We start from the raw sequence: 24423 nt of genomic DNA, 5'->3' as shown, positions 1-24423 counted from the left end.
ATACATCAAATAGCATTATGGTGTTTGAGTTGCTTTTAGAATGTTCCCTTCATGTTCCCATTTTACATGTTATAAAACATAGATTGATAATTGGCACGTCATTACATCCCCATGCCACGCCGTCCGACGTTCCCTCCAGAATTTCACGTATCAACATACAGTTTGTCTTTGTTAGGGTAACGTTACCTACCATATATGGTTTTGAGTGTTTCATTTTTAATTTTAAGAAAGCTTCAAGTGCAGTTAATTATTTGTCATGCTATACGTGCAAATACACGACAGCGGATACAAATTCTCCAGCAACAGGCCTCCTCTGTACTTTCATTCGGCAACATTTCATTCATGCCATCACGACAAACTCGGAGGTACTGGATGACAGATGAGATGAGGTGAGAGGAATTTGATTTGTGCCTTCTTGCTTGAAGCTTGCTCTCTTGTTTGCTGTCAAACGGTTGACCACTGGCGAAAACTCCCACGCAACGTTAATAGTTGCGATTGAAGTGATTAAAGATCACTTTAAAAATAGGTGTAAAATTAGGACTAAAATAGGAATACTCCATGTCTCACTTCTATTTATTTACTTCGAGTATGACTTCAGCCAGATTATGATAATCATAAATTGCTGTTTACATGGCAGTTTCGTATTGTCTTAATCAGCTTACAGTTTTTTTCAATTGCTTTCAAAACTTTGCCTCTTTTTTTTTTCAAAACTTTACACACAAATCCAAGGGTCCCACTTTATATTAAGTGGCCTTAACTACTATGTACTTACATTTAAATTAATCATTTTATACAATGCACTCATTGTGTACATACATGTTTTTACATTGTACTCATATTTTAAAAACACCTGCATGTAATTACATCTGTAATTAATTTCTATAATTACATTTGTAATTACACTGTTGACCCATAACCTTACACCTTACCCCAACCCTTAAACCTACCCATACCACCAAAGCTTTCCCTAACCTTACCCATATCCACCTCAATAGCAGCAAAAGTGTTTTGCAATTCAATATGAACCCAATAAGTACATTGTACTTATTTTTTGATATAAGTACATAGTAGTCAAGCCCACTTAATATAAAGTGGGACCCAAATACATCTCAAAAGCAAACATTTGTTTTACGTTGCAATCACCTTTGCCATAATATTCTATTTTTGGATATATCATATACACACAGTTATTCAAAACCTAAAGCTCTTCTTTCATGAGCTCCTGTACAAGATCGAAAGTAATTGGCAGAGAGTTGTTGAAAAATTCACAGTAAACATGAAAGCAATATTGAAACCAAACTATTAATTTTTTATTATAAGCATTTGTGGTTGTAAATACAGTATTACGCAGAACCAAAGTGCATGTGTAGTTGGACAGAAACAATGTTTGTGTTTGTAAAGGAAATCAAGATACTTCCTGTTCGATTTTTGTGTGTTACATAGAGAATTGTGTGTCGTATTTTGCAAAAAGTGTTTTATTAAAATTGAAAATGAAATCGAAGGCCGAGAATTAGTGTATGGTTTTGTAGATTAGGTGTGTGGTTCTGATATTTGAGTGTCAGGTTTCAGAAATTGTGTGACTGACAAGTAAACATTTTGTGTGTAAGCAGTCGAAAAAACTGTAATATTGTTATTATATATATTGTTGTCCATACTGAATGACTCTCAAATGCTCAAAAAGATACTGGTTGCCACCTACTGGCGTAATGATGTATAGTAAACTATAAAAAAAATAAAATAAAATAAAAAATAATCTCAACTAGTCCTCTTGGTAAATAGAATCAAACGAGTAAAGACACTCAGATGAATCAAAATCCCTATAAATTATCCATGCTCAGTTCTGCTGTCTTTCTTTTTTTTTTTTTTTCTTGAGTCAGTCACCTGAGCTGTAATTGCCAAATGACTAATCATTCTGGAGCCGCTGCAAATAAGGTCATTATAACACTAAAAGTCTGATGTCACCACAAGAACAGTCCCAGGATCGACCAGCCCTTAATCAAAACTAAAGCAGGCACATTAGGGTCGTTAAAGTGTCAAACGCTCTCAGCTGAGTATACTGTACATCTGAGCATGTCTTCAGCTGGAATCCTGCAGTAAGAGTGGGTTGATGGGGATGTTTATGAATGTGAGGAAAGAAGAGACGTGGAGCGTAGGAGTTCGATGGAAATGGAAAGGGAGGAGGGGAGAAAAGAGAGAACGAGGGGGTTACGCTTTATAAAATGTTGCCTGTATGTAAAAGGAATGGGATAAAGCCACACTAGGGCTTTATCATCTCCAAAATCAGTCACAATAACCCTTTCCTGCATCCACCTCTGCCTCCTCTAATTTCCCAGCAGCCTCAACACTTTCCCAGACGTCCTTCACCGTCTGTCTGCAGCACCCTGAAGACTGACAGCTAAGGAGAGCTTTGCTGTTCTAGGGTGAGGTTTTAAGGGAAAAAAAACAGCATTTTGTTCTAGAAGAGGAAAGGCGGTGGTCATTATAAAGAGCAGCTGCCGTTTTCTTCCTCTATGTCAAATTACAGAACAGGTGTTGAAAACAGCCATGCTGTGTTTCAGCACGTGTGCAGGGCTATTGGGAAGATTCGTATCCCCTACTCATGGGGTTTTAGATCTGCAGATTCATGCCTTGAATGACATAGCAAGGTTTGAACAAGGGCTGTTATTATAATGCGTTTATATTAAATTCAATCCAAAACTGCAATGTCATATGAACAACCAGTCAGTAATTACACTGACTTAAGTCTCACAATTAAATGTTAGCTGTATGTGATTGATTCTCTAAAAAGAATGGGTTGAGAAGAGTCATTCGTTGCGAGATCAGACTACAATGTTTGAGCTCTATGTTTCTGATTCACTAAAAAAAAACAGTGGTTGTGCTGTATGTTTTAGATTCACTAAATAAAATGGTTCATAAGAGTAATTCGTTTGGGAGTCACACTATACTAGTGGCGCTGTATGTTTTTTAATCACTAAAAAGAACCAGCTCATAAGAGACATTTTCTTAGGAATCAAAGTACACTGATCATGCTGTATGTTTTTTATTTATCAAAAAAGAACTGAATCATAAGAGTCATTTGATCTGGAGTCGGACACTGGTTGTGCTGTATGTTTTTGTTTGTTTGTTTGTTTGTTTAGTCATTAAAATTAACTAGGGCCGTAACCACCATAGACATTGAGGGGGACAAGTCTCTCCCCCAATAATTAGAAATGGCCAAAATTGTCCTTGTTCTTGCACTGCTCTGCTGTACTTCATTACACAGCACTTTGTATGTTAGGATGACAAAAGGTTTAAAAATTTAAAGTTTAAATCATTTTTAGTCTGGTCTGCCTCAGCGGTCTAACAGCGCTCATCAATGTCAAAATGTTCGAGATGGCCAATCAAATCAAAGTAGGTGGAGTTTACATTCTCTTTTGGCTTCTTCACACAGACAAATGCGTAAATCGCTTAATTCCATTGCGGAGACTATTCTGTCCGGTGAAATCACGAAATGCACACAAATGTGTCCCAGCTCGTGATATACAATCATTGATGAACATCTTTGATTTTAATGAGGATAAAAAAAAAAAAACTATACAGGGGCAGATTCAAACCCAGAACCTTTGAAACGGTAAACAAAAATTCTATTACTAGACCACTATTATTTAATTCCAGAATGATTATTTACCAACTAGAATTAGAACTAATTTCCTTCACTGTTCTGTTTCATTATGCTTTATAAAAATAAAAATATTGGTCCCCCCAATGTATAAGATATGATTATGGCCTTGAAATGAACCAACTCATTAGAGTCATTCATTCAGGAGTCTAGCTACACTGATTGTGCTGTATGTCTTTGATTCACTAAAAACATTCAGTTCATAAGAGTCCTTTGCTCAGGAATAGAAGTACACTGATCACTCCGTATGTTTTTGGTTCACTAAAAAACACTTGTTCATAAAAGTAATTTTTTCGGGAATCAGACTACACTGGTTATGTAGAATGCTTTTGATTCACTAAAAAGAATGATTTTCATAAGAGTCATTTGTTCTATGGTCATGTTGGAGTGCCTCTTTGAAAATTATATACACTACATTGATGCAACATGTTAACCCTTAAATGCATGACTGTGTCGCCAATCATTCTTACATATTCGGGTCTTTATCGACCCGGATCTATATCTAACACGGAAAATCTCTCCCTGTTACAATAATATAAAACTCCTCTGATATTAGAGTAACAATTACAGAAGAATAAAATAAAGCATATTTTGTTACCTTTTGGAGCTTGAAAGGGCTCCGTTTGAGCAGATGTTTTATGCCATCATCACTGTCCTCGTCAGAGCTCATTTCCCAGTAAATTCAGCAAATAATGGGCTAGTTTTATGTTTAAGGTCACGAATATGAGCCCGTTCGCGATCTCAAACGTATTCTCAAAACTATATAATTTTCAACATCTTCAAAATCAATATTTTGATCGCTAACAGCTTCACCAGATCTATCCAGTAACAGTTACAGTCATGTTTGATGCGTTCAGTACTTGCTCTGCAGTAAATAGCTGAGCCATTTCATGTTTTTCTTATTATTTCGTTTTCTGTTTGAATGAGTCGTCACTTCAGCATTGTGTATCAGACACTGCCACCTTGTAGAATAAAGGTGAATTGCACTTATTCCGTCATCTAAGATTCAATTATTGTTGTGCAGAAAAAATATACGTACACTCATACATACCTCGGGTCGTTTGCGACCCTATACAATTTTTACAAAAAATGAATACAAAAATAGGCATTCTTTTATAATTTTATGTTTTTTTTTCTTGTTATATTCTTTATGATTAATTGATTTAGGAATACCAAGAAGGTTGATGTCTAACTTTAAAAAATGAACGAGGAGGAGGGTAGTGAATGGTCACTAAAGACCCGAGGTATGCATTTAACGGTTAAACTTTTGAGACTTAAATATCCCTAGTACTCCAAGACTTGTACTTCACAATACATGACAACTTCTGTTCAAAAGCTTGGGCTCAGTAAGACTTTTTTAAAGAAAATAATACTTTTATTTAGCAAGGACTTTTTTAAAGAAAGTAATACTTTTATTCAGCAAGTACACATTAAATTAATCAAAAGTTACAGTTGAATAAATAGCACAAATAAAGAACTGTTAACGAAAGTTTCATTAATTTTCTCAATTGCTACATTAATAAAGGCCACATCTATTCTAATATGCCACCCTAACCCTATCCCTTCATGACGCCTTAATACATACAGTATTTTCAATAAAAATCTATTTACTACTCAATCTTTTGTTATAAAAACTAATATTAATTAGCATCAACTATAATAAACTGCCGTACCTTCAAATGTCTAAATATCTGTTATAAACAGTAGGAGAACAATGTTAGAGGAGAATGTGTTTACTCTTGTAATGATTCATTCACATTGATGAGGACAAAGGCTAGAGATCACAGCAGCCCATTGCCTTCGTTCTCTGTAATGAAAGTCTCTGGCAGCTTTTGTACAGCTATGTACACTGGGGACGTCTGCAATATCGACCGAAGCTCCATAATTTACTGTAATCAAGTGAGAGAATATTTTAATGGAATGAAGTCTTTTCTGTCAGCCGGATTCTGAATATGATTTATTATTTAATATCTGATCCTTTCTAATTAGCCGCATTCTCTGCGGCCAGCCTCTGCCCTCCACTCAAACACTTGCCAATTAAAATCACCCTGGTAACGTCTTTAAAGGGTCGAGGAGCTGCAATTGCTGTTTTAAAGATATAGCTGTGTTATGTGTAAACATTCAAAGAACATCTTCCCAAACATGCTTTGTTAAACTCTGGCTCATATTATTATGCTACGTTTTATGTAAATACATTTCCTTATCTTCTAGAACAAATAAGAATGTGATGGGATATCATAATCTTTTCATACAACAACTTGGAAAGAGCAAGTAAAATGCAGAGAAACACACATTTATAAGCAAAATTTCCACCACAGGAACTTTCCCCAGGAACTAGGGACTTTGTGGTATTGGTGTATTTCGACAGCAGAAACTTAGGGTTTAAATAAAGTTCCGGGTAAAAATTTGCCCTTCAGAAAGTCCCTGCTCACGAGGTAGTATTTTTTCAAAGTTCAGGAACTTTTGGGGGTGGGACTTGGGCGCTGAACATGCTGATTGGTTGAGTTCACACAGCATTTTGATTGGTTGACGCGCAGCATTTTATTTCAACCACCATTTTTTAAAGTCTGTTGTGGTGTGTGCAGTAAGAGTTGTTTGCTATTCGAATCAACAATGGAGTTTAAAAAAATATGACTAATGGACAGACGACAAGGTTCAGGCTTTATTAAGCTTAAATGCAGAGGGCGAAATCCAGTGAGAACTGGAAAGTTGCGCACAGTCCTATGTCACTTGACTTAATCTTTATGGTATTTCAGACCTCGATGGAAACGCAGGCAGCAACAGGTCTGGGGGAAAAAAATTACTGGGACAAATTGTTCTAGGTCATTTCGGTGGAAAAGCCGCTATACAAATACATCTCTCAAAAGGGTTAGCTCAATCTCTTAAAAGATTTAGTTCATGAAAAAAAAATTGTCATCATTTACTCACCCTCATGTCATTCCAAACCCAAAAGACTTTTGTTCATCTTCACAACACAAATGAAGATCTGTTAAATTAAATCTGAGAGATTTCTGTCCCTCCACTGGCATTTATAGACTTGTAGAAGCTCAAACGTGCTGTGTAACACACTAAAATGAACCTCATTGGTTCTTGCAGATCAAGCAAGCATGATTGAGCTTCCATTTACCATAACCGATGTGAGCATTGATGAATGTTCATATGTGAATAAAAGCCTAAATCAAATCTGTTCATCATATAAAGCAATCATGTCTCTTCAGAAAATTTGGACTAAACTGCACAATTCATATGGATTAGTTTTATGATCTCTTTTTGAACTTTTTGAAGAGTCAAAGTGGCAGTTCCCATTCAGTCGGTCACGTTCGACGTACGTCGGACAGACCGACGAATAGGAATCTCGCTAGAGAGGCCAATCTACTTCGAGTGTAACTAAACGAGCCAATGCACATTGGCATGCAATCATATGCATCAGCTGCTCGCCTCGCAGCGCAGGTATATAATGAGCAGCAGGTGCGTTGCATCTTCAGCTTTTCGCTTCGGAGCCGAACGGTGTTGTTCCTGTTCTCTGCAAGCGAGTGTCTGCTAGAAGACGAGTCAAGCTTTTGGTTGAACTTCTCTTTTTTTCCGAGTGCGGGCGAACAGCACAGCAGCGGGGTCGACGTCCTCTCTTTTTCGGTTTCGTTTGCCGTTTTTGAGCAAATAGCTGTTTGACAGCGTCAGAAGGCTGTTCTCACGGCCGGTACGGTGCGCTTTTGAGCGCTGAAAAGCCGTTTTTACGGCTGGTAAGAGTGAGCGCCTTCAAAGAGAGAGAAAGCACATGACAGGCTGCACACAATCCCTGTCTGTGTTGCGGTGGCCGTTCCCCTGCGTGCTTCAGCACTTCTAAAAGAGTAAAGTCCTGAAAGAGCTTACACAAGTAGATTCGCGTCTTTTTAAAGACGACATCCTACTTGTGTTTCTGGATGCGATCGTTCCTGTCCTCACTGACGGCCACGATCACCGTTTCGCATGTCTGGGCGCGTGCTGAAATGATGTTCGTGGGTGTTCATGTTTTCATATGAGAACATGATCACGTCGACACGCCGGTCGTGACTCTTCTTTCTCCGGGAAGCTTGAGTCCCCTCTGTTGTTGGCCAGCTGCCGCTTGTGTGTAAAAGCACAGCCGCGGCTCTGCCCGACACTCTGGGAGACCGCGGAGATCAGCGAGAGCAAACCTCTCGCTCCTCTGCGTGTCGTGTGCCGTCGAGCTGCCGGGCTGCAGCGCGGGTTGTCACGGCAACCCAGCGCTCGCTCGGCGCTCTAGATGCGCGGTTCCCTTGCGTAATCTCCATTGTAGCGCCCTCTCTGGTGCACCAGAAGAGGTCTACTTTGCTGATATGGCTTGGGTGACATGAGGTTGAGGGGTTCCTTCGGGGAACCAACCCCTAGGGCCCCTCCCTCTCTAGCGCATTGCAAGCTGTGCAGTTTCTGGATTGGATTGCTGGTCCTTTTCATAGGGGAACCTAGCATTTCATTCAGAGCTCCAGCTGAGGGACAGACGTCGATTGCAGCATCGGAGAGAGTGCTGTTATGCTCTGGAAATGAGGGTGACGCTGCCCACTGTAATGGTGTGTGCTTATGCTGACTCAGATTCAGAGTTTACAGCCATGCTTTCCTGGGTCTTCCAGATGTGCATGGAAAACTTGGCAGTATGGGGGTATATTGGTGCCATAAATATGGAATGCCAAAGGTGCCAATCTGCATAAGTTTTTCCTCTCTCACTACCCTCTTGGATGGGGTGGCTGTACACAGACCACACCCACCCTGCATGTGAGGCCAAGGCACTCTTTTTGCATGAGGGTAGTTCTGTGCTGGGGTTGAGCTGCGCTTGTTGACTAACCGTGATCAAAGTCACGGCGCAGGCCCTCAGCCAGACGATGTCCACCTCCGTGGTCCAGAAGTGCCCCCTGGCTTACCTTGTGAGGTGTGAGAGGTTGTCAAGCTAAATGCTTTCTCAATGCTCCCATCTTACGAGGTGGCCTTTCGGTGACACTGTCGAGGACTGAGCCCTGCGGTTCTCCTCAGTTAGTAGCGGATAGGGAGCTTCCCATGACAAACCATTGAGTTCCTCTTGGGCCGCCCCTCAGTCTGCTCGTCGCCAAGGGTGTCGTCCCCTGCAAGAAACTCCGGCCCAGCAGGCTCTGCTGTATCCATTGCGGGGAGATGACGCCTCCCGTCTCTGCAGCTGTTTAACTGGTTGGTGAGAATCACCCCTGAGACGGGTGACCCAGAGATGGGTGGGGCTGCTCTTCCACCCCTGGAGGAGGGCCAGGTGGTAAATCCTTTATTGGGTTTGTTTCTGTTCCGCCACTGACCCAAGAGGCAGCGGTACCCAAATTTTAAAGAGCAGTTCCTCCATTTCCAGGTCTGAAGAGGGTTTGGAGAGCAGTGGGAGGAGAAAAACCTCACCACTCTCATCCCCCTCTTCTGTCGCCAGCGGACAGCAGCGAGCAGCGGGCAGCCAAAGCCTCGACTGCTCCCTCTGTCCATCCGTGGAGCCAGGTAAGTGTTGCCTAGCACACTGTGACGCCGCTTCGGGCCGCCCTCACAAAGAGAGCCCCCCGAGCCGCGTCCCTGGGTTCCACCTCGCTGCCCTGCTGCGGGTACACCGGTGGTCCCTTTGGTCCTGCTTGTACGGTCTCTGCGAGCCGGGTTAGCGCTCCCCAGTCCGTCTCGCTGGCTCCTTCGGACCATCAGGGTCGGCTTTGCGATTCAGTTCGCCCGGCTCCCCCCCCCCAAGTTCAGGGACGTCCTCTTCACTACAGTGAAAGATGCCGATGCCCCTGTCCTGCGTGCGGAGATCGCAGTCCTACTGGCGAAGGACGCGATAGAGCCGGTCCCTCCAGCCGATTTGAGGTCGGGGTTCTACAGCCCCTACTTCATTGTACCCAGGAAAAGCGGCGGGTTACGACCAATCTTGGACCTGCGAGTTTTGAATCGGAGCCTCCACAAGCTACCATTCAAAATGCTCACGCAGAAACGCATTTTCGAGTGCATCCGTCCCCGAGATTGGTTTGCAGCGATTGACCTGAAGGACGCGTACTTCCATGTTTCAATTCTTCCGCGACACAGGCCATTCCTGAGATTCGCGTTCGAAGGTCGAGCATATCAGTACAGAGTCCTACCCTTCGGGCTGGCCCTGTCTCCCCGCGTCTCCACGAAAGTCGTGGAGGGAGCCCTTGTTCCCATGAGAGAACGGGGTGTTCGCATTCTCAACTATCTCGACGACTGGCTCATTCTAGCACAGTCCCGGGATCAGTTGTGCAAACTCAGGGATTTGGTGCTCAGACACCTCAGCCAGTTGGGGCTTCAGGTCAACTGGGAAAAGAGCAAACTCGCCCCGGTGCAGAGGATCTCTTTTCTCGGTATGGAGTTGGATTCGGTCGAGCAGATAGCACGCCTCACAGAGGAACGTGCTCGGTCAGTGTTGAACTGCCTGAATACATTCAATGGCAGGACAGCGGTCCCACTGAAGTTCTTTCAGAGGCTCCTGGGGCATATGGCGGCTGCTGCGGCTGTAACACCGCTCGGTCTGCTTCATATGAGACCGCTTCAGCACTGGCTTCACGGCCGAGTCCCGAGATGGGCGTGGCAGCGCGGCACATTCCGGGTGCCAATCACTCAGGAGTGCCGCCGAACCTTCAGTCCGTGGTCGGACCCCTTGTTTCTTCGGGCAGGAGTGCCCCTAGAACAGGTGTCCCGGCATGCTGTGGTGTTCACAGATGCTTCTGCCACCGGCTGGGGTGCCACGTAATACGGGCATGCAGTCTCAGGGGTTTGGACGGGACCCCATCTGCATTGGCACATCAATTGCCTCGAGTTGCTGGCAGTACGCCTTGCTCTGAGCCGCCTCAAAGGCCTGCTTCAGGGCAAGCATGTACTGGTCCGTATGGACAACACTGCGACCGTTGCGTACATCAACCGTCAAGGTGGTCTACGCTCCCGTCGCATGTCACAACTCGCCCGCCATCTCCTCCTGTGGAGTCGGAAGCATCTGAGGTCGCTTCGCGCCATTCATGTCTCCGGTGTGCTCAACCGTGTGGCCGACGAGCTATCACGAGCTGCGCTGCCAGGAGAGTGGCGACTCCACCCCCAGGTGGTTCAGCTGATCTGGAGAGAATTCGGAAAGGCTCAGGTAGACCTGTTTGCCTCACCAGAAACCTCCCACTGCCAGTTGTTTTACTCTCTGACCGAGGGGACACTCGGGACAGATGCACTGGCTCACAGCTGGCCCCGGGGCCTGCGCAAATATGCGTTTCCCCCAGTGAGCCTACTTGCACAGACCCTGTGCAAAGTCAGGAGGACGAGGAGCAGGTCTTGTTAGTTGCGCCTTACTGGCCCAACCGGACCTGGTTCCCAGAACTCTCACTCCTCGCTACAGCCCCTCCCTGGCCCATCCCTCTGAGGAAAGACCTTCTTTCTCAGAGACGGGGCACTCTTTGGCACCCGCGTCCAGACCTCTGGAAACTCCATGTCTGGTCCCTTGGACGGGATGCGGAGGTTCTAGGTGACTTACCCCCTGAGGTACTTAACACCATCACTTCGGCACGTGCACTGTCTACGAGACGTGCTTACGCCTCCAAAGTGGAACCTGTTCGTCGAGTGGTGCTCTTCTCGCCGGGATGACCCCCGAAGATGCTCGATCAGAGTCGTGCTTTCCTTCTTGCAGTAGGGTTGGAGCGTAGGCTGTCCCCCCTCCACCCTCAAAAGTCCATACTACTGCTGCTTTCCCAGCAGAAGGGAAAGGCTGTCTCCAAGCAGAGGATGGCCCACTGGATAGTGGATGCCATCGCCCTGGCTTACCAAGCTCAGGGTGTGCCCTGCCCGCTCAGGTTGCATGCTCACTCCACGAGAGGTGTCGCATCCTCCTGGGCGCTGGCTCGTGGCGCCTCGCTGACAGACATTTGTAGAGCTGCGGGCTGGGCGACACCTAACACGTTCGCTAGATACTATAGCCTTCGTGTCGAGCCGGTCTCCTCCCATGTTCTCGCCACAGGTCAGAGGCACGGAGAGGCCCCGGCTTAGTGTCGGCTTGCTGCGCTACATGCGCTTCTTTTCTCCAGAGAGTCCCTACAAGGCAGACCCTGTCGAGTCCTCCGATATCCCTTCGGCAGCCGACGTGGCGGAGCGTCTGGCGCCAGGCCTATACTCCGTTGTATCCTTGAGAACCGGGTTTAGGCTGGGTTCCATATGTGTGACCCTACGGGGATCCCATATGGTTGGTTCCACGGTTGCTCCTAAACGAAGCCCGTGTCTTTCCCTCTGGGAGAACCTACCCTTCATCGGGTTGGAGTCACCCCAGCTCTTCCATATGTAGCACAGCCCTACAGGGTTAGTCCATATGTACTTCTCCACATAACTCCTTCGGGGAAGGATGTGGCTTCCGCAGCGTTCCTTTCCCAGCGAAGGGTACGCTTTCCCAGCGTTATCCAATAGTCTCACTGAATGGGTTTTGGGGAACAGCAGTGATCGACTCTCTCTGTGTTAGCCCTGTCCCACCATCCTCGGGCAAGGGGGTTCAGGTGGCTTGCAACAGAGCGCTGGAAGGGGGCAGCTCCTGTGGCGCTTTGGTAGGGATTCCTATTCGTCGGTCTGTCCGACGTACGTCGAAACGTGACCGACTGAATGGGAACGTCTCGGTTACAAAGGTAACCCTCGTTCCCTGAAGGAGGGAACGGAGACGTACGTCCCGTCGCCACAGTCGCTGTACCCCGCTGATGCTGCCGCCTATCCGGTTCGGCTCCTCAGCGAAAACCTGAAGATGCAACGCACCTGCTGCTCATTATATACCCGCGCTGCGAGGCGAGCAGCTGATGCATATGATTGCATGCCAATGTGCATTGGCTCGTTTAGTTACACTCGAAGTAGATTGGCCTCTCTAGCGAGATTCCTATTCGTCGGTCTGTCCGACGTACGTCTCCGTTCCCTCCTTCAGGGAACGAGGGTTACCTTTGTAACCGAGACGTTGCGTAGACTGTCAATGGAGGGACAGAAATCGCTCCAATTTCATAAAAATGTCTTTATTTGTATTTCGAAGATGAACAAAAGTCTTACGAGCTTGGAACAACATGAGGGTGAGTAAATGATGACAGATTTTTCATTTTTGGGTGAACTATCACTTTAAATTCAGTGAAACTGGCTGTCAAGCTCCAAAAGGACAAATTCCACCATAAAGTATCATAAAAATAATCCAATATAATAGCTTAAAGGTGCCGTAGAACGCGTTTTCAAAAGATGTAATATAAGTCTAAGGTGTCCCCTGAATGTGTCTGTGAAGTTTCAGCTCAAAATACCCCATAGATATTTTTTTTAGTCATTTTTTTAGCTGCCTATTTTGAGGCATCATTAAACATGCGCCGATTCAGCGCGCAGCCCCTTTAAATTCTTGTGCTCCCCGCCCCCGAGCTTGCGACTGCCTTAAACAGCATAAACAAAGTTCACACAGCTAATATAACGCTCAAAATGGATCTTTACAAAGTGTTCATCATGCAGCATGTCTAATCGCGTAAGAATGGTATTTATTTGGATGTTTACATTTGATTCTGAATGAGTTTGATAGTGCTCCGTGGCTAAAGCTAACATTACACACATGTAGGAGAGATTTATAAAGAATGAAGTTGTTTATACAGACTGCAAGTGTTTAAAAATGAAAATATTGACAGTCTTGTCTCCGTGAATACAGTAAGAAATGATGGTAACTTTAACCACATTTAACAGTACATTAGCAACATGCTAACGAAACATTTAGAAAGAAAATTTACAAATATCACTAAAAATATCATGTAATCATGGATCATGTCCGTTATTATTGCTCCATCTGCCATTTTTCGCTTTTGTCCTTGCTTGCTTACCTAGTCTGATGATTCAGCTGTGCACATCCAGACGTTCTGCCCTTGTGTAATGCAGACCTGCCAACCTTGGAAAAAATTTTCGAGTACCAGTTTGACGGGACAGGAAATGGGTTTTTTTTTTTTGGGGGGGGGGAGGGGTCATATATTTTTTTATATTTTTGAGAATACAATACACAAAGCACAAACACACACCCATCTTCGTTAATCTAATTTTGACTGTTAAAGTTTTATAATTTGACACAATTAAAAATTTCACTACACCTGCTCAAAAGCATTTTTTTATTCATGCTTAATATTGCATTGCATAATGTGTGCTTATACAAACTGACAACCACAAGTGAATCACATTCACATATTTAATATGGACTAAACATTTTTGTTTGCAATTTCAAGTAGGCTCTATTTACATACAACTAACCTGATAGTTGAGTCCTTTACACAGGTTTTGTAATGAAAACTAGTCTAAAATTAAGAAACCCTTAGAAAAGAGTAAACATTGAGTTTACATGTGATTCATTTAAAATACTTAATTTATTATTCCAATATCCAAATATGCTAAAATATTTGGATATTGAAATAATATTGGATATACTAAATCCCACAGAAAAAAGGTATCTATTTGTAACATGCTGTATTTGAACAAGACAAAAATTCGCTGATTAAAGGTTAGCCAATACAAACATATTTATAGAAAACAGTAAACAGTGAATAGACAGGACCCATAAGGGCAAAACGAATCGAGTATTCAAGAATATAAAGAAGTTAGTTATATAACGAGGGGTTGTGTTAACTAAAGAGTCCGCCATTTACCAAATCTTAAAAACACGGGTGGATAATTAAAAATGTTTTCTGACAAAAAAAATAACACAAGCAAGAACAAATTTTAAACCACGGCAATTTTCATTTTACAATGATCTTCCCTGTCTGTGCTCGCGCGCGTTTGTGTGTATGAGAGAGAGCTCGCGCAGCACTGAGACAACGGTGCTTTTAAATGCATAAGTAACTAATGTGCTAGTTTTCATAAAAAATAAGTAGGCTATGTAACATAATTAGGTACTTTAGTTAGTATTAACTAGAGGTGGGCATAGATTAATTTTTTTAATCTAGATTAATCTAGATTAATTCCAAAATTAATCTAGATTAAAATGGCTCATTTGAATTCTGCCGAAGACATTCGGAATATGTGAGATACCCAAATTGTCCCTGCGTCCCAATGTCCATACTATCCATCCTAAATAGTATGTGAGATTAAAATAAGTGTGTCCCAAAGCATAGTATGTTGAAAAGAGTATGCCAAAAGTCCCCGGATGGTCCACTATTTCCGGTAGATTTTCGAAGTGTGGATCCGTGCACACTATAAAGGCTAATATTGCCCACAACCCATTGCGCATTGTATGAGGATTCAGTTCAGAACTACAAACACGAGTAAAAAGTGTTAAAAAATACAAAACATGGCGAATATGCACGATCGACGTTGTGAGGTTGTTTGAGTGACTAATAATCAGTTCAAACGGATAGAAAATATTTATTTAATGTTATATGTGTTATTTTTCATCTGCAAATGTGGACTTTTATAAAGATCTGATTGGCCATTAACTTTTAAATGCATCATTATGCATTAATATGAGGAGAGTTCTCCACATGAAAGACTCGCGGCTGCAGATCAACGTGCTGCATTTCTCTCCGATACGATAGGAAATTAGCTAAATTAAATGTGGAGGATGTAAGATGATTGACAGGGCAGTTTACGGTGACTGGATGCGACAGAGAGCAAAGACGCAATTGTATGACGTGATAGTATGTCCCAAAGCTTGTCTACTCTTTTGCTACACACTCAAAAGTAAGTACTTTTTGTTCACAGAAAGAGTACGTTACATACTTTTAGGGCGTATAAGTAGGCGAATTGGGACGCAGCAAATGACTAAAAGTAATCCGCCATTTTGTCCGACAAAGCAGATAGGAGTTAGAAGATTAACCTCGGTGGAGTTAAACTTTTGTATATTATATTTTGTATATTGACATCTTTCCGCGTTTGAAACAACATTGATTCTCATGTTCATTCATGGTTATTTGCTGCTATAAATGGACTCGTAGTAAGAGATGATCGGTTTATGAGCCTCTTGAGCTGAGGCGCTACAGCAATATGTCACGACCATGGTCACGACACATTAAAGAAAACAGGTTTTATTGTTTGAATTTCTTAAAAAACTACACAGTATTAAAGCTGGGACTATATCATAAGTTACCTGCTCTGTCTTGTCTGTCGACGTGCACGTCAGTGTCCTCTTTGCTCCGTGATGCATTAATCACTGTGTGTGGCGCGTTACAGCGCCACAGCTTGTCGGACAAAGCAACCGTAACTAAGGGGGGCGGGTCTTTGCGACTAGGTATACATCCGCGCTAAAATATCAAGGTGACAGTCATCATAGCTTGTGTAGTATAGACCCAGCTCCCAACCCCAATTTGAGAATATATTAACCGCGATATTTTTTTTAATCGCCCGATAAGAGTCTCGCGTTAACGCAGCACGTTAACGCCGTTAACGGGCCACCACTAGTATTAACACAATAACGCAACACATGTAGGCTATACGTTTCTCAACACTGAGAATAAATAAATAAACGCCTGTTTCTCCAGACTCGCTCTTGTCAGTCAGTATACAAATCACAGCACTTTCACAATCACTAAGCCATATAGCGATTTCAATTTTATTTAGATTTGTTGTTCAACATTATTTGAGCATTTTATACCCGTTTACCTCAGGGAGTCAGAAGTACCGTGACTGCTGCTGTCCTCGCCTGAGAATTCAGTCACTGAGACTGCAAGAGTGGAAGGAGGATTGCGCAGGATTTTGTGTTGCTGTCGATTTGCAGTCTCTTTTTATTGATAGGCCGTATGCATTTGTCAATCATCCCCGCTTGCTATTTGGGGAAATGAACCCAGCGATATGATTGGTCAAACTCTTTCTTTTGCTGGATTTGAGTACTACGCGCGCACAGAGGACTCACCGGGTTTTTGCGTAGTATAGAGTGACAAATCGTACCAGCATACTTTGAGGTCAAAATGCGTACTTGGTACGCAAAATGCGTACATGTTGGCAGGTCTGGTAATGGCTTGAACATGAGCTGGCATATGCAAATATTGGGAGCGTACATATTAATGATCCCGACTGTTGCGTAACAGTCAGTGTTATGATGAGATTCGCCTGTTCTTCGGAGGTCTTTTAAACAAATGAGATTTACACAAGAAGGAGGAAACAATGGTGTTTGAGACTCACTGTATGTCATTTCCATGTACTGAACTCTTGTTATTCAACTGTGCCAAGGTAAATTCAATTTTCCATTCTACGGCACCTTTAAACAAACTTTTAGTTGTTATTCACTGCAAATCTTGCTTTTAAAATTAGATCCTTTCTTATTAGGATGATCATTATTCATTTCTTTTGTATGAAAAAAAGAGCAGCTTGGACAGTTTTCCAAGTATCACCTACTAAAAATACTGTATCACCAGTAAGTCATACGTTTTACGTAACATAAGAGTTTAGTATAATTTGTATGCAGATGTTGTTTTGTTATCTACTCCATCAATTTTTAGGTGTCGCTCACCTTCCAACAGGACTGTTGTCTTTGCTTGCCCAACCCTCAGTTTTGGCTCTTGGGATGGGGGGCTGAAGCATCTCAGCTGCAAGGGGGTCAGAATCTTCCTCCTCACGGCCCACCCACTCACCCACCACCCGAGGCCTCAGTGCGGAGTTATACGTCCGAGGGTCCTTTCAAAGGAAGGCCAATGTGTGAAGAGCAGAAAAGGAGAGAGGAATAGGCGGAGACGTAAACAAAACAATTTGTGGTTATGCAAATAAGTTATCAATTACAGAGGTGATAATTAAAGGGCTGATGTTGAAATATGACTCATTATGTGTGGCTAGTCATTTTTACAGTGAATAGATTTTAATAATGGAGGACATGCATGGTGAGCAGTAATAAAAATTCAGCTTTGACATTACACGTTTGCCGTAGTTTATCAGCATGAGAAAACGTCCTCTATAATGGTAGAAGAGGAAGAAATTCATTTGCATTAATAGCTAAATGTTTTAATATTCATTTAAAAGCCAAATTGGGAACAGAGGGAAGCCTGGGCAAATGGCCAAAACCACACAGGTTATTAAAGTTTAAAAACTGTACTGTATTCAGCGAAATATGACTAGGCAGATGTTTTAGCTTGGTTCTCTCTTCATTTTTTTTTTTAAATTTTATTTCTATTTGAGTCTTCACACAATCTACAATCAAACTAAGCTTCTTTTTTCATCTCCTAAACAAATCCATTACAATATTTAATTTCCATTAGTGCAAGACAGCATACAAGATAAAAATAAATAATAAGCATCATACCAGGTCAAAGTCATCAGAAACAGCAATGCCTGGCAAAGGAAATAATTCACAGATCAATGCCATTAGAGATTAGTTTATTGGACACTCTAAATTAGAGGTTCTCAACTGGTTTTCGGGACTCCCAACACAGTGAAGGCCATTTAATGTTGTCTGGAAAGTATTTTCTTGAAGTTTTAGTATTTTTTTAAATTATTATTATGTAGCTGATAAGCCTATTTATTTAGTATATTTATAGTTAGCTATACAGTATTTTATTATTTGCTTTTGGGCTGTTTTCTTCCCGCTGTGAGATACTGAGACTCCATGGGGTAGTAACCCACCAGTTGAGAACCTTTAGCTGCAACACAATGAGTTTATTAAAATATTTATAATAAATGTATAAATTCCAAAAGCTAGGTATAAATAATGCTTCAACAGCAAATAACAATATTCAGTTTATTCCTTAAAGGCCAATTCACACTGCACTGACAGATGCCGACCAACGGCGACAATCACCAGATTACAGTACGTCACTTCTCAATCATTCCAAGACCATGTTCAACATGTTCAATCTGCAAAATCGAGAGCCAAGAGATGGCAACAGATGCCGACAGGGGTCTGTTGTCTGTTGCCGTCTGTTGGTGTCGGTCCATGCAGTGTGAATTGGCCTTCCATTGCTGTATTGCACTGGATAGTTGTTGGTTCACTCACTGCGGGACAGATTCTCCAGCGCTTTGCCAAGCTTCTTGCTCTCCTGCAGTATGTGATTGAGCTCATTAAAGTCTCGACTCTCAGGTTTAGTCCTCCAGTCCCAGGTAGGACGCAGTATTGAACGAGGCACTGCAACATAAGACAAATAAAATGCTTTCAAAAAATTAAAGCCAAACATCCCTCATGTACTGTTCAAACATTAAATTCACAATGTACTGTAACAGCTGAGTCATTTTTGTGCACAATATTTTAACTTTGTGTTTTAACAGGCATGCGATCAGATAAAGAAAACCCCTGTTTTTTCCCCATTCAGTGTGACTTTACAGCAAAAACAAATATGGCTGCAAGCAGCGATGACGGGCCCAAGCCCTGGTGCCAAAGCCACCCGGGTGGCTTAATTTTTAAAATTTAATTTAAATCAAACAATGATTTTACATGATATTCCTGTTTCCCTTTTTTGTCATTACTTTAATCTCTCACCATGGCAACACTGTTCGAAATGTCTTATAATCGTTCGCAATTTAGCATCATTTCATGAAGCCCCTACGAGGAGTACATAAAAACTCAGAGCCTGATTATAAAAAAATAAAAAAATAAATGCGCATTCAAACCAAAATATCTGTTGGTCGGAGCTAATGACTGTAAATTAGAAAGTTGTCTGGCTTAATGAGAACAATATGCTAACACAATGTACTGAGTTTGGTGACTACCAAAAAACCTGGTAAAACTAACACCTAAGGAAAACTAAAAATATACACAATCACATCACAAATACACAATCACATCACAAATAAACAAGAGGTCTCTCAACAGTAGTAGTCACTATCAAGACTTGAGCAGCTGCTGAGCAATTTAAAGAAATTTTACTTTGTCCATCATCCATAGACTCTTGAAAACTGTTTGCGAAAAAAGTACTACTGTAAATGGTACTATTTTTAAGCGGTGCATAGCCAGTGCAAAAAAAAAAAAAAAAATAAAAAATCACAATATCTCTGGGAGTCTGACTAAGAGCACTTGCAGCAAAAAGTGTAACACTGAATAATTTAAAGTGCTCACAAAATCAAGCTAAATGTGTTTGCTACTGCTGTGACTCAGAGGCATTTGCTTTCAGTGCAGTGCATGTTTTGCAAATGTTTTTTGTGCATGGTGTTTTCCCATCCACCTCCAAAACACATTCCCCAAGCCTCTCTAATTGCTTTAACTATGTGGGGAAAAAAATACTGTGCGCAAGCAATAATATGGCATGCAGTAAGAGTTGCATTTCCATCTCACACACAAAAAACGTTTTAGATAAATAGTATAACTCCATGACACAGTTACAGTACAGGTTATTTCAGGTAACAGAACAAAACAGCTCATTAGCTTCTGCTATCAAGCGGCACAGCACTAAAGCTGGACGCTGGATACCCAGAACAACCAATTAGTGAATGTTATTATGATCTGGGAGATCATTTGGACTGTTCTGAAATGAGTATTCTGGTTTCTTAAGAACTGTGCTTATATGCATAAGCTTGATTAGCATAAAACCATGATAGAATCGTGACAAATGCATGTCAAAGTCAGAAGTGTCCTGTGTGATTTGTTGCTTGGGAAGCACAGATTTCTTTTCCAAGTTATGTATGAGCATAAAAATGAGAGCTACTATACACACTGCAGTGTGTTTCCATGTGTAAATTACACTTTGTTTATATTGCATGTGCTTCAGAGTAACCTCTGGACTCATTATGTAAAATATCACTGCCTGGAAACCAAAAGCCTACGTTTTTCAAACGTAGCTGGCACTTGAAAGATGTTAAATGAATAATCTATGCAAAAGAAGAAGCAAAATTTACTGGAGCTCTCAAATCTCATATGCACTTGCGAACATCAAAACTTGACAACAAGAAGCTCATTTAAATGTACAACCAAATTCTCATTATAAAAACACAAACCTGCATAAAATATTAAATGAAATAATACGGTTCTACTTCAATAAAAGGAATTTAGGAAGTTTAGATGACCTTTTTCTTTTTGGTTATTAATGCTGTATAGCCTGACATATAAAGTAATAGTCAGAAAAATCAATATAACATGAGCAAAACAATCAAAATGATGAATGAGAGTTGTACAAAAAAATTGTTAGTTAAAGGGTTATTTCACCCAAAAATGAAATTTCTGTCATTAAATACTCACCCTCATGTCGTTCCACACCTGTAAGACCTTCGTTCATCTTCAGAACACAAATTAAGTATCTGGTATCTTAACCACACATAGGTAGCAATGTCATTGTACCTTTTGAGGTCCAGAAAAGTAGTAAAAAAAATGGTTAAAATAGACAACGTGACTAAAGTGGTTCAACTTTAATGTTAACTTTAATGCGATGAGAATACTTTTTGTGTTCAAAAAATAAAACCAAAACAACTACTTTCTTCAACTATTTGCACCATTGTCATACATCGTGAACTCTGTGTTTACGTCTGAACGTCGACTCAGTATTGGCCAAAAGGTGAACACGTGATCAGCACGACACAAGCATGTGATGCTGACACAGGAGCCAGCCAATAACAAGTCGGCGTTCGGACGTAAACACGGAAGCAGTGTACTGAGTTCACTACGCATGACAATGGTTCAAATTGTTGAAAAAAGTTGTTATTTTTGTTTTGTTCTTTGTGCACAAAAAGTATTCTCGTCGCTTCATAACATTAAGGTTAAACCACTGTATTAACGGTGTCTAATTTAACCATGTTTTTACTACTTTTCTGGACCTCAAAAGGTGCAATGACGTGTGGTTCAGATACCAAAAATATCTTAATTTGTGTTCCAAAGATGAACGAAGGTCTTAGGGGTATGGAACGACATGAGGGTGAGTAATTAATGACAAAATTTTCATTTTTGGGTGAACTAACCCTTTAAAAGCCTGATGTATTGAATACTCACATTTTAACATGATTTTTCTAAACAAAAGTAATGTCAGGATAATCAAGTAAACCTAAGTTGCTTCAGTCAGTAAGTGTTCATCTAGAAATATTGCAAACAATATAAAAGTTATTCTTTAAGTTATGTTTACTATGTTTTCTATAAATATCAGTAAAGATTTCACAGCAAAACAACCTGAATAAGAATAAGACTAAAAGGCCTTTTACTTGCTAAAAATGTAAGAAAAAATATAAACCATCAATCAGATGACAAAAGGCATGGAGTAGATTTTTCAGCAAAGTTTTAATCCTGTTGATAATTTAGAGGCCTTAGAAATGTGCTTATCCAGTATGATACAGCAGGCTTTATAGGGTTAGTCATTTTCTGCATAAGATTGCATATATAAATGTACAATGACTTCACAAAAGTGCACAAAATTTATTAATAATGATTTAATTATGGGCCTTTCCCTCAAATAATTTAATTTTGGGCCTTTCCCTCCCTCTTTTTGTCCTTTTTGGATCAGTGTCTCCATTACTTTTGTTTTAAAGAAAAGAGCAGAAATGTTCAGAATGATATGAGGGTGAATAAATGAATAAAGAAATGAAATTTTAATTTAATTTAAACATTAAAGTACATGCCCACGATTTACTAAATCGTGGGCACAATTTACTATTTCGTTCCCTGGATTTATAAATCATGCGCATCATTTATAAGTCAAGGGAACAAAATAGTAAATCATGCAGACGATTCAGTACATCGACAGAATGAATTAGGAAATAGTGCTCATGATTTAGCCTACTATTTTTTCCCTGCATATCATGTGTGGGGCTCCGTATTAAAGTACAAAAACAAATGTACAAACACAATTAGAGGGTTTTACAAACTCACTGATGTGAAAACCATCTAAGTAAGTCAGCTGGAAATGGGGTTATACACATTCACCATCTTCCTTCGTACCACTTCCCCAAAACTGGCCAACAGCCTCCACTCAGGCAGAAATAGAACCGCTGTCAGTACCAGAGCATCATATTAAATTATTAAAGACTCTGATACGAGTTGCTCCCTCAGCAATATGTATAACTCAGAGCTCATGCTGATGGCCTCCATAATAGCACTATCTAAAGATAGAAGTCATCATTGTTCGCTAATGTACAGGCAGTCTCCTCTATTTCTGATCTCTGAAAATGCATGGCTGATCTCAGATTAACAGCCAACCAAATCACATAAAACTGATGTAATGACGCTAGCTTCTCTATTGCAGCGGGACTCACATGATTTAGACTCGGGAGAGGGTGGGGAAATGTTGGACACAGCCAGGTCACTCTTTGATTTCTTGGGCTTCTTGGGATGGATCTGCCAGGGTTTTTCATTACCCCTAGAGTCCCGCCGTGTGCCTTTGTATTCTATGGAGAGAGATGGAAAAAACTGGTAGTGATCTTCATGTTCACTATGTGCAAAACAGCTTGAAGGATGTTGAACTATACCCACCTGAGGAGCTCTCAGCCCACAATGCAGCAGACCCCGACAGGGTCCTCTGAATCCTGCCGGGGCTCTCCTGCTTGGTTTGCAGATGGCCAATGAGGAACGGAATGGGGTGGTCTGGTGTCTCAGTTATCAGCTTGGTCATCATCTCCTATCAGAGCCAAACAAAGAGTGTTTAGAGAACAGACATACAAAATGTGAGCAAATGCCAGAGAACTTGTGCTAAAGTAGTACATTGTCAAGCAGGCTTGCGTTGTGCCCAAACTGAATCAGCAGCGTTGTCCAGCTTTCAGCATCAGGAAAACTAATTAGGTAATTGGTCAGGGAAATATTCTCACACTGATTTTGAGCATTGAATGAGCTATAGCATGCAGGAGGATATTGCTGGAGGCTATTGTTGGAGGCTCTTCATTGTGCAACACTAAAAATGAGATGTACAAAAAAAAATTAAAAATTGCTGGTAGGCATCATCAAAATTACATTTAAAAAGCATCAAGCCTTATTTGGATACGTTTTCTAAGCCAAGAGTTTGCCCGAAATCGCATACTATTTGAATTTGAACTTAAAACAGTATGCTCTATGAATATTAGGGATGCATTAAAGGGATACTCCACCGTTTTTTCATATTAAACTATGTTATTCCCTTAATTAAGACGAGTTGATACATAGCCTACCTCTCTCGTCTCAGTGCGTGCACTAAATCGCTCTGTCTTGCGGCGAAACTTTGTTAGCACTTAACGTTAGCTCAGCACAGTTCATTCAATAGGGGCCAAGCAGAGAAGCTACCGAACACCTCCACGTTTTCCCTATTTAAATACAGTTACTCGAGTAGTGTAACTCGACCTAGGACGGTGACACAAAACAAAACGTTGCGCTTTTCTAAGCGTGTAAAATGGATAACTATATTGTATGGTGGAATACCATAGCAAGTGCTCAGGAGCACTTTGACTTGGCGCAGTAATATCTTCACTCGTGAAAAGTCCTCTCACCGGCCCCCGCTCCCTCTCCTCCTCCCTCTCATTTCCGTCAATAGAACCAACGTGACTTTCTATGACTTTTACAGGAGAGGGAGCGGGGGAAGATATTGAAGATATTACTGCGCCAAGTCAAAGTGCTCCCGAGCACTTGCTATGGTATTCCGCCATACAATATAGTTATCCATTTTACACGCTTAGAAAAGCGCAACGTTTTGTTTTGTGTCACCGTCCTAGGTCGAGTACACTACTCGAGTAACTGTATTTAAATAGGGAAAACGTGGAGGTGTTTGGTAGCTTCTCTGCTGTAGCTTCTCACTGAGACGAGAGAGGTATGTATCAACTCGTCTTAGTTAAGGGAATAACATAGTTTAATATGAAAAAACGGTGGAGTATCCCTTTAAAAAAAACTATAGGCCAATTATGATATTTTGTCACTTGCTCTCTTGTTTTTGTCATTAAAACAGATTAGTGTTTTGATGATG

At 41.4% G+C, this 24423-nt stretch overlaps 1 protein-coding gene across 1 annotated transcript in view; it reads right to left on the bottom strand.

Annotated features, from left to right (window-relative positions):
- c23h8orf34 (chromosome 23 C8orf34 homolog) overlaps window positions 1–24423 on the bottom strand; it is a 119643-nt gene that overhangs the window by 80132 nt on the left and 15088 nt on the right. The window contains exons 2-6 of the mRNA XM_067378734.1: window positions 22971–23115; window positions 22754–22885; window positions 18585–18713; window positions 17895–17923; window positions 17112–17275 (exon numbers count right to left, since the gene is read on the bottom strand). Coding sequence (XP_067234835.1) covers window positions 17112–17275; window positions 17895–17923; window positions 18585–18713; window positions 22754–22885; window positions 22971–23115 — 599 coding nt within the window. The remainder of the gene's footprint in view (window positions 1–17111; window positions 17276–17894; window positions 17924–18584; window positions 18714–22753; window positions 22886–22970; window positions 23116–24423) is intronic.

Source organism: Chanodichthys erythropterus, chromosome 23, assembly GCF_024489055.1.
Source record: "Chanodichthys erythropterus isolate Z2021 chromosome 23, ASM2448905v1, whole genome shotgun sequence".
Lineage (NCBI taxonomy): Eukaryota > Metazoa > Chordata > Actinopteri > Cypriniformes > Xenocyprididae > Chanodichthys > Chanodichthys erythropterus.
Note: the sequence above shows the minus strand (reverse complement) of the source record. Positions and strands in the feature narration are given on the sequence as shown.